At 40.4% G+C, this 14,904-nt stretch overlaps 1 protein-coding gene and 1 long non-coding RNA gene across 2 annotated transcripts; one reads left to right on the top strand and one right to left on the bottom strand.

The window, feature by feature from the left end:
- Positions 1-2,184: 2,184 nt before the first annotated feature.
- LOC128777871 (uncharacterized) lies at positions 2,185-6,159 on the top strand. The gene is made up of 4 exons (XR_008423191.1): positions 2,185-2,944; positions 3,208-3,343; positions 4,568-4,712; positions 5,979-6,159. It is a non-coding gene; the product is annotated as an uncharacterized LOC128777871 (long non-coding RNA).
- Positions 6,160-6,408: 249 nt separating this feature from the next.
- On the bottom strand, positions 6,409-9,039 carry LOC109264736 (gamma-crystallin F). Its single transcript, XM_019445252.2, has 3 exons — positions 8,931-9,039; positions 8,597-8,839; positions 6,409-6,748 (listed from the first exon to the last, which is right to left on the bottom strand). The coding sequence occupies exons 1-3, from the start codon at positions 8,937-8,939 to the stop codon at positions 6,476-6,478; spliced, it is 525 nt and encodes a 174-aa protein (XP_019300797.2). The 5' UTR covers positions 8,940-9,039; the 3' UTR covers positions 6,409-6,475.
- Between the last annotated feature and the right edge of the window lie 5,865 nt (positions 9,040-14,904).

Consider the following 14,904-nt stretch of genomic DNA (forward strand, 5'->3'; position numbering starts at 1 on the left):
TCATGCTTTTCCTACTATCTTCAACAAAGCAAAGTGTTCCACCATGAATTACCAGGCAAATAGAGCCATCAGTTTTGGTGAGGAAAGGAAAAGACGAGCACAATCATTGAACACCCAGTCTGCACTTGGCCCCATGCAAGGCAAATACAATGCAATATTTCACTGTCTCTACTTGACAGACAAAATAATCAAGACTTTTAAAGGTTTGATAGTATGCCCAAAGGCACACGTCTGTGCCTGGAAGAGCAAGAAGCCAATGCCAATGCTTTGACTCCAAGACCATCCCTAATTCACTCTGCCACGAAACAACTTGCACTAAAACCCGTTAGACTAACGTGAACGTGTTCTTACTGGAGCTAAACTATTAGTAATTAGGAGTGCCATTTAAAAAAATACAAGGCACAAGGGCACGATTAAAGACAAGAACATGGGCAAGGCACACATTTTTATATAAATTGAGGAATGTGTGATGTCTTCTCCTCCGATAATGCGTGTTCCGAGGGTGGTGGGCGTGTAGCCTGAGACTCTCTGGGAAATTAGTTTCCAAAGTGCTCCACTGCCTACATTTTCACAAAGGAGATATGTGGACAACAAAATAGAAAACAAACTCTGAATCCTGCAGACAGACATACTTTTTTCTGCATTCTCTTATGTCCCTCTGTGATCTGATAGCAGGTTTGATTTGGCTCACATCTGGCATAAGCTTGTGAGTGAACATAACCAATGGCTATGTATTGCGCGTGGTCCTCTTGGGTGAAATGCACACTACTTGTAAGGCTGAACTACTATCAATGTGTATTTGTTATGAATCAAAGTTTTCAGTTTTTCTCTTTCCATTTAATTAGTAAGTATGACCCTGAGCTCCTCTCCTGGCTAGAGTAAAGGTTCTTCATGAGACTAATCAGTACAGGTAACTCTTACTAAAGTAACTCTTTACCTTTTTGGGGCTGTGTAGAGTTTATCACTTTGTTACTCAGAGTCTTTTATCAAAACTCTAGTTTCCTCCACTGCGGAGAATTCCTTCAGTCAGCCAGCCTGATAGCATCTTTCTTTATTGCTACAAATGTGGCTGGGTGAAAATAATTGCATGTCAGAACAAACAGAAACTTCCCATTGCCCTCATCTTGTCAAAAACGTACTTGAATTGAGCTTTGAAGACCAGCATATAATTTGAAAAAAAAAAAAAAAATGTCCCTTTTTGATATGGCGTTTTCTTTGCCTTTGATCTATCAACATTTATTCAAATAGAACAGTATGCAGTGTCCAGGTTTTTGGCTGGGCATGTTAATGAATAGTTAGGTTCTCTGGGTTTTATTTTTCACATTATATTCCACATATAGCTACTCTCATCCCGCTACTTGACAAACATTTTCAACTATTTCTGCAAAATATCAGAGCCTGCATTTTGAAGGGAAAAAAAATCTCTCTTTGAACTCCTTTATAACTGAAATACAGGATTTCGCTGTCATCCCATATTTGGAACAAGAACTTATTCAAAATCTTATAGATGTGTCAGGACCATTGATAAGTTAGAAGCATCTAGGTCCCTCTTGTTTAATTATGCTTCCTCCCAGACTAGATTCCAATTTCAGGGACTGTCAAACTGGACTCCATCTTGTCTGATTTTTTTCCCAGTAGTTGGAAAAGTAGAGTGAATAAATAGAGGGAAATGGAAATAGAGGGACATTCCAGCATCAGTGACAGTGGCTTCCAGGAGGTTCCACTCCTCTTTCTTACGTTCCACTATATGTACCACTTTTACCTTTTTAGCAGATTGAGGTTTTTCTCATCATTACAACTTCTATAAAATCTGGTTCTTCCCCTAAGTACTAGCAAGTGACCCTGTTCAGAAATGGCTAAGGCACTGATCTGGCCAGGATAAAGTCAAAGATAAATATATTTTAGACAGTGATTTTTCATGCTTTTTGTAAAATCTATAACAATGTCAACAGTGTTTGAAAAGTTAAGGGATGTATTAAAAATCTTTTTTTTTCTTTTAGAGTTTGATTGTTTCTCTCCTTCAGTTTATTTGATTTGCTTCATTTTTTGTAAAAACAATGAATAATTTAAAAGAAGAATCAGAAAATATACACAAGTAAACTGACAAAATAAGACATACGTAATCTCATCTATATGGAGACAACCACTTTAATATCATATGGTATATTTTGGTGAAACTTCCTTCTATACACACATATATGCATATATAATTTCAGATCAATTTCTATACACATTTGTGTGAAAACACACATAATTTTAATATATCGAATTGTATTTTAAAGATTTATCTTTGACTGTAAGATCCATTTTATACAATATTGTTAAATGACTCCATAGTTTTTAATTTATAAATGTATAGTCATCACTTAGACAATACTTTATTGTTGGTCTGCATATTACCTAAAATGTGTCTCTCTTATAAATAATTCTGGGCAGCCATGATTGAATGAAAATGAATTTGAAATTAAAATTAAAAAAAAACTAAAAAAATCTCGAAGAACAGACAAAAGTTATTTTAAAGCATAAAAGTGTGAAACCTAATCCTTGGTTTAACAAATTTTCAAACGGTTGAGCAAAGCAGTACTGGCAATCTTGATTTCCAACTGGTTTCTTCTAATTCATTGTCTTAAACAATTTGTTTTTCACCAGCTTACTAGGAATTTCTCTCATCTGGGCTCCTTCATCTCTCCTACACTGTTCTTGTATATGTCAGACAATTCTACGGGTTCGCCCATCATCTCCATGAAGATATCTCCCAAGTCTATAGCACTGGATGTAATCATCAAGGACTTTTCACGACCGCTCTGTTCAGATGATCAACTCCCCACCTTGACCTTGAGCTCATCTCCCCATTTTATGTCCCACTGCAAGACAAAAGTTTAGTGTGAATATGTGGCACAAGACAGTTTTCTTCTCCTCATACGCATCTTACAAAAGTGAAAAGGTGAATCAAGGATGCAAACTATTTTCAGCAATACTGGGAGGAAAGTAAAAAATGAGAATGTAAAATTATACCTCAGTGGTGCTGAAAGCTGCAGGCTCTTTTTTGATGCTGTACAGGGAGAAGAACAGCAGAGGCTGAGAGGCCAGGAGGGTAGAGAATGTGGCACAATGGGGCAGATCTTTGGAAACTCCAGCATGAATTCACTTCCTGTTACTAATGGGCTCAAGGGGGAAATGACAATTCTGTTTTCTTTCATGAAACAGGGTGGAGATAAACAGAAGGCCCACAGAGAAAAGATAACTGAAGTGTTTTCTACTACCATCATGTGAGAATGTAAACTGCAGGCTGAACAAGGCCATGTAAGAAAGTGCATTGGGGGAGTAGCCCAGCTTCAGGCTGGTAAGTGGCCATTTCCTGCCTGTCTGCCTATAGCTCTTAGTGGAAAGTTTTGCTTTAAATTTTTTTTTTTAATGTTTATTTTTTGAGAGACAGACAGAGAGAGAGCAACCTGGCTAGGGACAGAGAGAGAGGGAGAGAGTAAGAAATCCCAAGCAGCTATCAGCAGAGAACCCGACTCGGGTCTCGATCTCACAAACCGTGAAATCATGACCTGAGCCGAAACCAAGAGTCGGACATTTAACCAACTGAGACACCCAGGTGCCCTGAAAAATTTCCTTTTAACTTGGAGGACATGGTTCTATTTGGTCTCTGTGGATAATGAGTTGAACACATGAGAAATGAGCTATGTGAAGGGATGTCCCATGGTCACCAGACTGGGTGGGATTTAAAGGTCTGGTTCCCAAAAACTGTCCTGTATGAAAACCTGTCTCTTTTTGCCTAAAGCATTCTTTTTAGAGTAGATTGTGTCTGTGCAGAGGTGGCAAAGGAGCAGCCCTTAGGTTCAGATGGATCGTATTTTCCAAGTGTTTTAAACTTGTTGAGTCATAATGCCGTTAAGTAGGATGCGTACTTTCCAGTTAGTCATAAACCTCACCACCCTATTAGTATCTACCAACAGCTTCTCACATTCCCATTACCTTCTTGGCCACCCAAGGCATTTAGACTTACCCCTTTTACCTCACTTAGGTCAAGGTACTGTTTCCAGAAAAGAACATATTAAACTCTTTTATCCAATCTTCAGAAACCACGGACTCACATATACTTTCTCTTTTTTTGAATGTGTTCATTCAACATCACTGGACCTGCTTTGTATTAGGCACACTCTGCTAGATCCTTCAGAAGATATAAATGTGTTTGAGATATTATCCCTAGCTCTAGAAGTTTTAAATTGGGTAGGGGAGGCAATCATGTCAGCTTCCAGAATAAAAACGCTGTAATTGAATGGCCACCACTGAACAGGGAAAGGGATGGGAAAAACTAGCTGAGGAAAGAAGGAGCTTGCCCTCTAGAGTGGAGGATCATTCCTATTTGTTGTTGTAACTTCAGTTCAGTGTAGTTAGTGGAAAATCCACGTGATGAGACAAGGCAGGGACCCATTCCCTCACTGCCTCAGTCCGTGGAAGGTGACCAAGATAACTTCACCGAGTACCTCCTCATAACGGAATGGATGTTTGATGACTATATAAAACTCAAACATGACCTCTGCCACCTTTTCATTTGCAGGTTTTATATAATTCAGTATTCAGGCTGAGCTGTATCTGAATACAAATTACAACTCATCCTTCAGCCTGGGTGTCTGCTCAATAGGCACAGAATGAGAAACACAAATGGAATCTCAAATTTTCATGAAAATGATTGAAAGAAACAGGTAAAATAGATTTCATTAAAGTGAATATATAAAAATACTATAATTTCATTTAAATTCATATGAAAAATAATGAGATCTTTGGCATTCTACTTTTTGTACAAGCCTTTGACATCCAGTGTGTATTTTATACTTAGGACAACTTTGCTTGGGTTCATCTCATTTCAGTGGTCTGGTAATGTCACGTGATGACAGCTGTTGCCTTGGGCAGTGCAGATCTAAATGCTCTTAATGCTTCTTCACACACCTAGGAGCGTGCATGTGTGTTAGGGAAGTAAAATGCATAAAGAATAAGACTACAGGGGCACCTGGGTGGTTCAGTTGGTTAAGCGTCCGACTTCGGCTCAGGTCATGATCTTGTGGTTTGTGAGTTCCAGCCCCGCATCGGGCTCTGTGCTGACAGCTCAGAGCCTGGAGCCTGCTTCCAATGCTGTGTCTCCCTCTCTCTCTGCCCCTCCCCTGTTCACGCTCTGTCTCTTAATAATAAATAAACGTTAAAAAAAAAAAAAAGAATATGACTACATTATTCCTCTAATGTTGGAGGTTTGAGAAGCAATGTATTTCCTAGCTGAACATATTCCCTTTTTTTTTTTCTCCAAGTAGAAAATCATTTTCAGCGATTCCTTCATAATTGTGGCTGCTCAGCTCACCAAGACCCTATTTCAACAAGAGGTTGCCATTCTCACAATTAAGGCAAACCCCTAATTGGAAAGAAATTTGGTTTTTTTCTCAATTACATGTAAACATCCGAAATTGAGAAGTACTGTAATAGAATACCTACTTAGATTTCATTTGAGGAAATTCATCTGCCTGCAAAGAAATGTTGAACTTAATTAAATGAATAGTGTCCATAAGTTTTTTTTTTCTTTCTTAGTGCTGTTATTATTATTATTATCAAATGCTGATTCATGAATTAGATGTAATGAAGATTGATTCAAGTTAGGAGACCATGTCAGCCTGGCCAATAATAGGTTTACGAACTTCGCATGATTACATTTCATTTTCCTGATCATGTGTACCTTCTGCCTTTACTTTGTCACTCTGTGCTCATTTTAGCAGAGCATAATACCTGAGGGCTCTGTACCTCCCATAAGTAGAAAAATATCTGGAAGAGTCCTTTGGGCTGTTTATTTAGGTGACACTTTGTTCTTATATTTATGCTCTGGATACATAAATAATAAATCTATTCAGCCGAGTCACATATTTTTAGACCTAAGACATGTCAGATGTAGTTACCTTAACAAACTTATCTATCTCTGTCTCCCTCAGATGCAACTTCACTTAGCTGTCCCACTTAATGCAATCTCCAAAAGTGAATTCTACTAAGAAAGACTAGCAAGAAGGTGGCCAGATGTTTCACCAGCAAGCTCACAGAACAGCTTCTTAGAAACTACTATATGCAAAGCTCAACTGTGTCAGTGACTTTAAAATAAAAACTCATGGAATCACATCACAACCTTATGAGATGAAGAGTGTTATCACCCCGAGTTTTACAAGTTGGGAAACTGAAGCCCAGAAATGCTAAGGAATTTGCCCCATCACCTATAGCTAGTAAGGGTTTGGACCAGGCATTTGGGTCCCAGAGGCTGCTCTTTTAACTGCTATCCCATACCACCCTTTCCACTGGTAAGTATAAGCAAATTTACATTATCCCCAGCTTTCTTTCTCCTGAGCCTAAAAGGAAAAGAGGACCACGTGATTGCATCAAACACGCAGGAAATATTTTATTAGGTTCCAGATGGAGAATAAGGTGTAGTAAAAATATTTCAGTAGAAATCCATGGCTCTCCTCAAAGAGCCCACCCGGGCACTCGTGGCCCCCCAGTCGTGGTAGCGCCTGTAGTCCCCCGGTCTCAGCAGGTACTGCCGCCCCCGGTAGTTGGGCATCTCGTAGAGGACCCAGTAGCCCTCCAGCACTTGGAAGGAGTGGATCTCGCTGAAGTGGAAGCGGTCGTGAAGCGAGGAGCAGTCCTCGGTGATCTCTACCATCTGGCCCCTGTAGTCCTCTCGCTCGTAAATCCTGATCCTGTGGGAGCTGGTCTGTGGGTTCAGCAATTAGCAGATGAGGAAAAGTCAGAAAATCTAGCCCTTAGCAACCAGGGACACAACCCCCAAGGGACTGGACGTTCCCTTCTCTTTTCTACATCAAAGATGACGAATTTTAAAGATAGCCAACACCAGGGCAGCTGTGTGCAACTGAATAGGCTGTATACTGCAGAACTGAAGAAGGTGTCATTCGCGTAAAGAGGCGTATGGTGCTCCCTAGAGCTAAGACCACAACCTACATGAACCATACATACTGGCCCTAGTTAATATCATTCTTTTTTTTTTTTTTTAATGTTTATTTATTTTTGAAACAGAGTGACAGAGCCTGAGTGGGGAAGGGGCAGAGAGAGAGAGGGAGACACAGGATCCAAAGTAGACTTCAGACTCCGAGCTATCAGCACAGAGCCCGACACGGGGCTCGAACCCACTGACCTGAGCCAAAGTCGGATGCTCAACTGACTGAGCCACCTAGGCACCCTTAGTTAGTATCATTCTTAAGTAATAATTTATGTATATTTTATATATATCATATACATTTTAAATTTATGTTTATTTTATATATTTATTAAATTTATTAATTAAATTTATTATTCATGTATTATAAATTTATATATTATATACTATTTATATGTAAGTAATAATTTATATATATTTATTTAAATAAATTTTTTAAAATGATCCCTGGAAAAAAAAAAGTTATAGTTTTGAATCTCAACAGTATTAGAAGAAGCTAGTGGGAAAGGAAGTCAAGTTGCGTTTCCTTCAGGGGAAGTCACAGACTGGTGGCAATTCAAGAAGAGAGTCCAGTCCAGGCAATCCTAAGACCCTTCCCTTCTCCTTTAAGCCCTGCTTCTCTAAGATCCTGAAAAGCAAGAGCCATCACAAAGATTCGCTTCAATTCTCAGCTCTAGGATATGCTCCTGCAAATCTGCTTTAGGTAATAAACAGGAAATTCTCCCGAGCAATCATCCTGCAGCATTAAGGGCTGCTAGTGAGGAATCTTCCATGGTCAAGGACCCACGTGTACATCACGTGATTTGGTCGCCACAACAGCCCCACACCTGTTTCTTCTTTTAGGAGAAGCTCGTGACTAGAGCTCTCAGCGTGTCACGTGGAAGGTCGGGGCAGGCACGTGGAAACCCAGGTTTTCAGGCTCCTCGTTCTGGGCTGGGTCTTATCAAGGCGTTAAACCCTCCGAGGGGGTTTCAGAGGTGGCCGGAGCGGTACCTTTTCCACAGGACTGGGTCGCAGTCAGGTTAGAGAATCCCTAACTGCAGAATTCCAGGCCGCTGGGGCTTTATTTGGGTAACGGCGGGCTTTGCGGAGCGGCTGGAATCACACAGTCGGCCACTTGTTTTGCCTGATCGGGAAGCAGGGCGGGAGGCTCATGCTAACAGTGGTGGCTGGGGGAGGGGAGGCTTGCCAGGTGCCAGGTGCCCACCTCTCACCCTCGTTCCAGCCCTGTGAGCTAGCCGCCTTCACATTCTACAGAAGAAGAGAGAGAGAGAGCCCCAGGAAGTAGCCCAGGCCACCTGATGCAAAGGTGCTAAGGTGCTGCTTATTCACCGCCTCGCCTGGGGCATAGACTCTCTGAACGGACCGGGTGCCCTACTTTCTCCCAGTAGAGGTGAGTTTACTTGTAGCAGAGCAGAATGAACTTTTAAAAGAGAAGCGTCCCCTCGCATACTTCTGCAGTGGAAGGAAAGCTTAGAGATGTTGACAAAGGAGAGGAGACCATGGCGAGAGGCAGCCAAAGGAGGCCGCCACCCTGCACGACGAATGCCGCCTCTGGAGCACCCATGTGGCTCCGGGGCTCGGCGGGGCCCGCGGGGCCGGACTCACGTGGGGGATGAGGCGGCAGGAGCGGACCGCGTCGCTGAGGCCCATCCACTGCTGGTAGTCCGGGTAGTCCCCGCGCCGCAGGAAGTACTGGCAGCCCGAGTAGTTGGGCTGCTCGTAGAGCATCCAGCAGCCGCTGTCCACGCGGATGGAGTTGCAGCGGCTGAAATAGGGCTGCAGGTTCGGGTGGTCACTGCTGCACTCGTAGTGGCGGCCCTGGAAGCCCCGGTCCTCGTAGAAGGTGATCTGCAAGGCAAGGGGAGGAAAGGCTCAGAGGCCTGGCCCCCAGCCCCGGGGCGCGGGGGCCCCTCCCGGCCTGCGGCTGCGCTGGGCTCACCTTCCCCATGGCTGGTGGATGGAGGTCAGTGATGGGCCGCCGGCGCGCGGGTCTATATAGCACGAGGGCTGCTGCGTTGGCAAGAACAACACAAAAGGGGCCCGCGGGGTGAGGAGGGGATTTTCTCTCGCTCTTTTCTACATAATGACGGCGGGGGTGGGGTGGGGGACTTATTGTATGTTTCCTCTTAGACTCTCCAGTGCTTTCGAACTGATGACCCGCGTTAAAACTGTCACTTGGTGCCTGTGGGGCCTTTAAATGAAGCCTGTTTAGGAATTTGGAACTGAGCAAAGGCCCTTAGCCAGTTAATAATTGTAATGAGGTATTTGGGTTATCTTTTACAGTTTCAAAATGATCTCCTTTTTGACTACCAAGGCCGGGTAGTGACTGAGACCGAGGTCAGCATAGGCCCCAGCATGAGGCATCTGGATTAGAGAGCATTTCCTTGGTGTGAGGGTCTGAGCAGGGACAAGAACCGCCTTCTCCACAATACATTTGAAATTAGATGGGATTTCCCTCCAAGAGGTCCCTTCTCTGAACCTACAGGCTGGCAAGTGGCTACAGCAGATATGCTGACACACTTGAGGAGGGGTGACAGGGGCTTGGACCCCGAGGAAGCGTGCTGTGTAGGCACCTGGCCTCTGCTCTGCTCCCCGGACACTGGGCGGGATCAGGGCCATCTCTGGAGCCTCAGCTGGGGTACTTCTGGCCAGGAAACCCTCACCTTTGGAATTCGTGAGGTGCAAGTTTGTTGTTCTTACTCTGTAGCTTTCTATTTAATAATTTTGCTAAGTGCTAAGCTTATTTGTTTGGATCTAGCTGCTAGTTAATGTGCAAATATAACAAAATTTTAAATACCACAATTTTGCAAGGCTTTTGTCTTCTCTACCTTTCCCAGCCCTGGGCAAGGTGTGGTTGCTAGGTAGTTAAGGCTCTGGCTCCAGGGGCTGGAGTCTTCTTTCCTCTGCAGCAAGACCAACCCACCCTCCCCTAGCAGTTCCTGATGCCCTACTCTCTTTAGAGCAGACTTTCTCAACCTCAGCGCTATTTGACATTTTAGACTGAAATACTTTCTGTGTGGGTGGCTGTCCTGTACATCGTAGGTAGGGTATTTAACAACATCCCTGTCTATTACACACTGGATGCCAGAAGCATCCTGTTCTGCTTCCCCAAGTTATGACAACCAAAAAATGTCTTCGGATATTACCAAACATCCCTGGGGGGGGGGGGGGAGACACCCGCCCCCCCCTTGAAAAGTACTGATCTAAAGGTGCGAACCATATACCTAAAGTTCTCCCATTAGCTACTCCACTGCCTTAATAGGATGGTCTGTAGACTGTCGGGAACTGTAGAAATTCCTCAGAGATGCTCTGGAGCCACTCAGACAGCAAGTTGGAGGGAAAGGCAGAGTGCCCCTGATCTTATCCCTTCACTGCAAACTGAGCATCTTCACTTGGATCTGTTTTGTATAAACCTTATTTGACAACAGAGTTTTATCACTAGCTAAGAATAATTTTTAAAAAATAAATATTTGAAAACCATTGATTTTAGGTACTGTGACTCTCACAATGCCTACTGACCACAGCACATGATAAAATTGTCATCCTTTTTTGTATCAGTGTAAATGCATTTCCCAGGACGGCTAGCTAGTTCCTCATGAAAAGATCTTGAGAGAATCAAACATAAGCCTGATAGATTTCGTTGTGATAAAGTCTGGAAACATTGGATCATGGCATCTTGCCAAAGAGAACAAGAATGAGGTGGATTCCACGTGGAATGTTCTGGACAACCAGAGATTAGCTTATGAACAGTGGGCACAGGAAAAAGGGTTTGAAGAGCTGGCAGAGAGAATGTGCTAAAACTGGGCTCAAACAAATTCAGTCTGGTCCAGAAGCTGATTTTAGTTTGGGGCTCTGTTTTGAAGGTTTCAAAATATCCTTTATGGTCAGTATCTGAAGATGAAATTAGGGATTTATTGGTTTGTTTACTTTTTTTTAACTCACTAAGGATCATTTCAGTTATTCATGATGCTTTTTAAATTTCGACTTTAGTACTGAGTAGATTCCTTTTTTGTTTGGTTGGTTTTTTTAGAGAAGGAGAGAGTGTGAGCAGGGGAGGGGCAGAGAGAGAGGGAGACACAGAATCTGAATCTGGATCTAGCTGCTAGTTAATGTGCACGTATAACAAAATTTTAAATACCACAATTTTGCAAGCCCAATGCAGGGCTGAAACCCAGGAACTGTGAGATTGTGACCTGAGCTGAAGTCAGACACTTACCCTACTGTGCCACCCAGGTGCGCCAGGAGAGAGAGAGAGAATCTTAAGCAATCTCCACACTCAGGGTGGAGCCCAATGCATGGCTCAATTCACAACCCTGGGATCATGACCTGAGCCAATATCAAGAGTTGGACACTCAACCGACTGAGTCACCCAGGTGCCCTTGAGTAGTTGCCTTCTTAACTAAAACTTTCCAGGACACTGAAAATGAATAACACCAATTTCTATATTAGGAAATCTGGTGAAAGACTTTATAACTGTATGAACAGAAAAGGACAAATAGTGTGGAGACACAGGCACATAGCTTAACAGGAATATGTTTTCATCTCATCTCCGAAAGTACTACTAAGGCACTTAAGCTTTATCTCCAAGCTCTTGAGGGGAAAAAGCAAAGCACGAGAAACAGTCCCTTGGAAAATAATGCAGAGTAAAATGGGAATTGAAGCCCTGCAAAAGAAAGCATGTGATACTAAGTATGTTGGCAAGAGAATATGAAAAACTTGAATCACCAGGGTCTTTCTTCTGAAGATGACATGTTTTCCCAAAAGGCTGTAGTAAACTTTCTTCCAACTGACTGCTCTATTATTTAAGCCTTTTGATCAGTGTTTATTTTCCCTAAACAAGTATCAAATAATGAATTTCCAAGTAATTGTATTCTTTCCTGAAGTATTTTAAAGGCAACTTGGGGATTAAATATTACAGCCAACAAATTATGTTTCTACTCCAAATCACAGGCTATACAATGACATTCTGTAATTAGGTTTGTTTCAGGAAGAGGCACTGCCCTCCCCCAACACTGATCACAGAGAAGTACCAAGGTTCTCAAATGAGCCATGCAGAGAAATACAAAGTGTTATTAGCCTGATCATTAATCAGTTGAAGCAGGAGTGACTCTGTCCATCACAAATGTCTTTTATCAAAGTCTTACAAACCGTCTGCATATTTAATATAGCTATTTGCTTTTATTGAATTTGCAGCATTTTTGCAGATAGCAGAAAATAAAGGCAATTCATGCTTGATCAGTTTGTGAAATGCAAACCGTACAAAAACATGGGTAAAAAAATCCACCCCTCATGTTAGCATGCTAAAAGAGATGGTAAAAATAAAGTTAAATTTCCAATTTCAGGTCAATAAGAAAAAGAAGAAAGAAGAGGTATATTGCATCCTACGGATTTTAAGAAATTCAAATTCTAACTACATCTGTGATTATGTACATAATATATATTTAAATAATGAAAAAGAACTCTGACCCCAAAATGCCAGATGAGAAAATAAAGTTACAATTAAAGATATGAGATTATTTTTCCTATTTGAAGTGGCTAACCTATTTTTTTTGCCAAAGGATTAAAATGTAATACATTTTAAATATCTAATTTCAAGTATATCAATAAAACCACGAGAAAAGAAATTTTAAAAATACTCAGGGGGCAAGATTGCTGAATTTTTTTTTACTGGAAAAATTTTAGCCATTACCTTTCTTTATTAAATAGTCACTAACAGTTAAACTAGGAATGATAGCACACTTCTAACTGAAAAAAAAATAATAAGGTTTAAGCAAAATAAAAACATAAGCCAATAAACATTGCAAAAAGTGATGATTCGTATCTTGCCTTCCATTTCTTTGTGCTGTTGTTACTAATGTGTAAGAAGCATCATCCCTTTGACGGAATATAAATAAGAGAATCTAATAATAGTGTTGCCCAGAGAAAATCTTTGTAAATTGTTTTCTTTTTTTCCCTAAGAGCTTTTTGTATATCAACATTAAATAAGTAGTTATGTAGATCAAACCTCAATAAAATAAAGTCTGCATTTTTTTTTTTCTTAGAAGGAAAGTGAAAAAAAGATACTTGTATGGTTGGTCTACATATCTAAAAAATAGCAGAGTGGTTTTTTGTTGTTGTTTATAATAGGAAAATTCAAAACATATTGGCTGCTAGAACAAAAAATTAATACTAAATTCTAAAATTAAGCAATGTTGGTTACTAAAACCCCACAACAGAATGTGTGATACTATACTTGAAAACCTAGATGTTGTGATATATAATAATATAATGTATGACTAGAATACATTTTGTATATTTTCAGCTCTACAGTAGTAAGTAACAAACAAAACCTCTGTGGTTTCCTTTTACTACCAAATGAGTGTGTTCAATTTAGAGATTCTGGAGACGTTCGAGGTCATCTTTAACACATAAAGTTCTGTTCATCACGACACAAGGAGAAAAAAGTGTAAGCAGGGGCAAAAGAGCAGGACTAGTTTTTTGATCCTTTTTTTATTTTAAACTGAAAATTAGGTTACCAAACAAAAGATGTGATAGACTCCCTGTTGTTTTCTCAGCTTATTATTTAATTTAACAGATAAATTGTTTATTTATATGCAAATTACCTTAACAGAGAACTATTGATCCTTAGAGAAATTTATTTCATTATCATCTTAATGTTGAGACCATTAATTCACCTTGTCTTCAAGAACATAAAGCAGCAGCTAAAATAACTGATTATTTCTTTCCACAGCCCCACTCTAGCTAATATCTAATTTCTAAAATTTGCCTTAAACACTATTTTCTTTCTATTATATTTAAATCATTTCCATCAGAACAAAGTACACCTCAACTATCTAAACTGGAATTAAATCACCATCATTATAAACCCTCTTCAAAAGAGAAGTTAAGCTTTATTCTTTTAATTATGATTCAGAAAGAAAAGTTTACTCTTAATGTTTATACTACTCTTTGTGCAATTCCGTTCTAGGTGATCGGAATATATCCGCACACAAAGCAGGCAAAGACTTCCACCTTTTTGAATTTTATTCTTTTTTTAAATTATTTTTTAAGTGTTTATTTTTGAGAGACAGAGAGAGAGAGGGGGAGAGGCAGAGAGGGGACAGAGGATCCAAAGCAGCTCCATGCTGACAGCAGAAGAGCCTGAGGTGAGGCTCAAACTCACAAACCATGAGATCATGACCTGAGCCAAAGTAGAAGCTTAAGGAACTGAGCCATCCAGGTGCCGCTTGAATTTTAGTCTAACCGAAGGAAGTGGATCCTGAAAGTAGTCAAATAACTAAGTTTTATTTTTAAATGTGGTAAGCCATGTAAAAACTGGAAAGAAAGGAGGTTTTCCCACACTGGATAGTGGGATCATGAACTGATTTTAGCCCTCTGGGAGCTCCTAGAACCATTTAACCTGCTTTTTTCTACAGTTGATTCAGCATGATGAAATATTCTTACATTTCCCTTTCCATATAACTATTTACAGGTGTAGCAATCAACTCTGCTTCTTTATTAATCTTATCCAAAAAAAGAGAATGTCATCATTATGTTTGTTTAATATATGTTCATTCAAAAAACAGATCTTTTGAATATTCCCTTACCGAATTCCAAATTAATATTGTTTATTGACAGGATTTATCATAAAGGGGAAAAGTCAGTAACAGGTTAATACGCAATAACTCTTATAGACTTTCTTAGACAATTCTTTACGAAAGGCATATTTTGCTCAATTTAGCCAAACTTGTGTCATGCTATAAAGCATTCATTGTATTAAATATTAAGACTAAACATATATACTGATGGCCAGTGTATTTTTAGTGACTCCTGACTTTGGAATGCTAAGGAAATAAAGAGGTTTTTCTTTTTAACTCCTCTGTCAACTCTTCAGAAAGTAAACAATTCATGAATTAAGAGAGTTACTTTAGAAG

Source organism: Panthera pardus, unplaced genomic scaffold (genome assembly GCF_024362965.1).
Source record: "Panthera pardus isolate Hobbes unplaced genomic scaffold, ASM2436296v1 HiC_scaffold_10, whole genome shotgun sequence".
Taxonomy (NCBI): domain Eukaryota; kingdom Metazoa; phylum Chordata; class Mammalia; order Carnivora; family Felidae; genus Panthera; species Panthera pardus.

Bases quoted from the DNA above. Each gene is read 5' to 3' on its own strand.
- LOC109264736 (XM_019445252.2), bottom strand. The intron at 6,749-8,596 runs GTGAGTCCGGCC...CTGAACCCACAG, and splicing joins CCTGCCGCCTCATCCCCCAC to ACCAGCTCCCACAGGATCAG.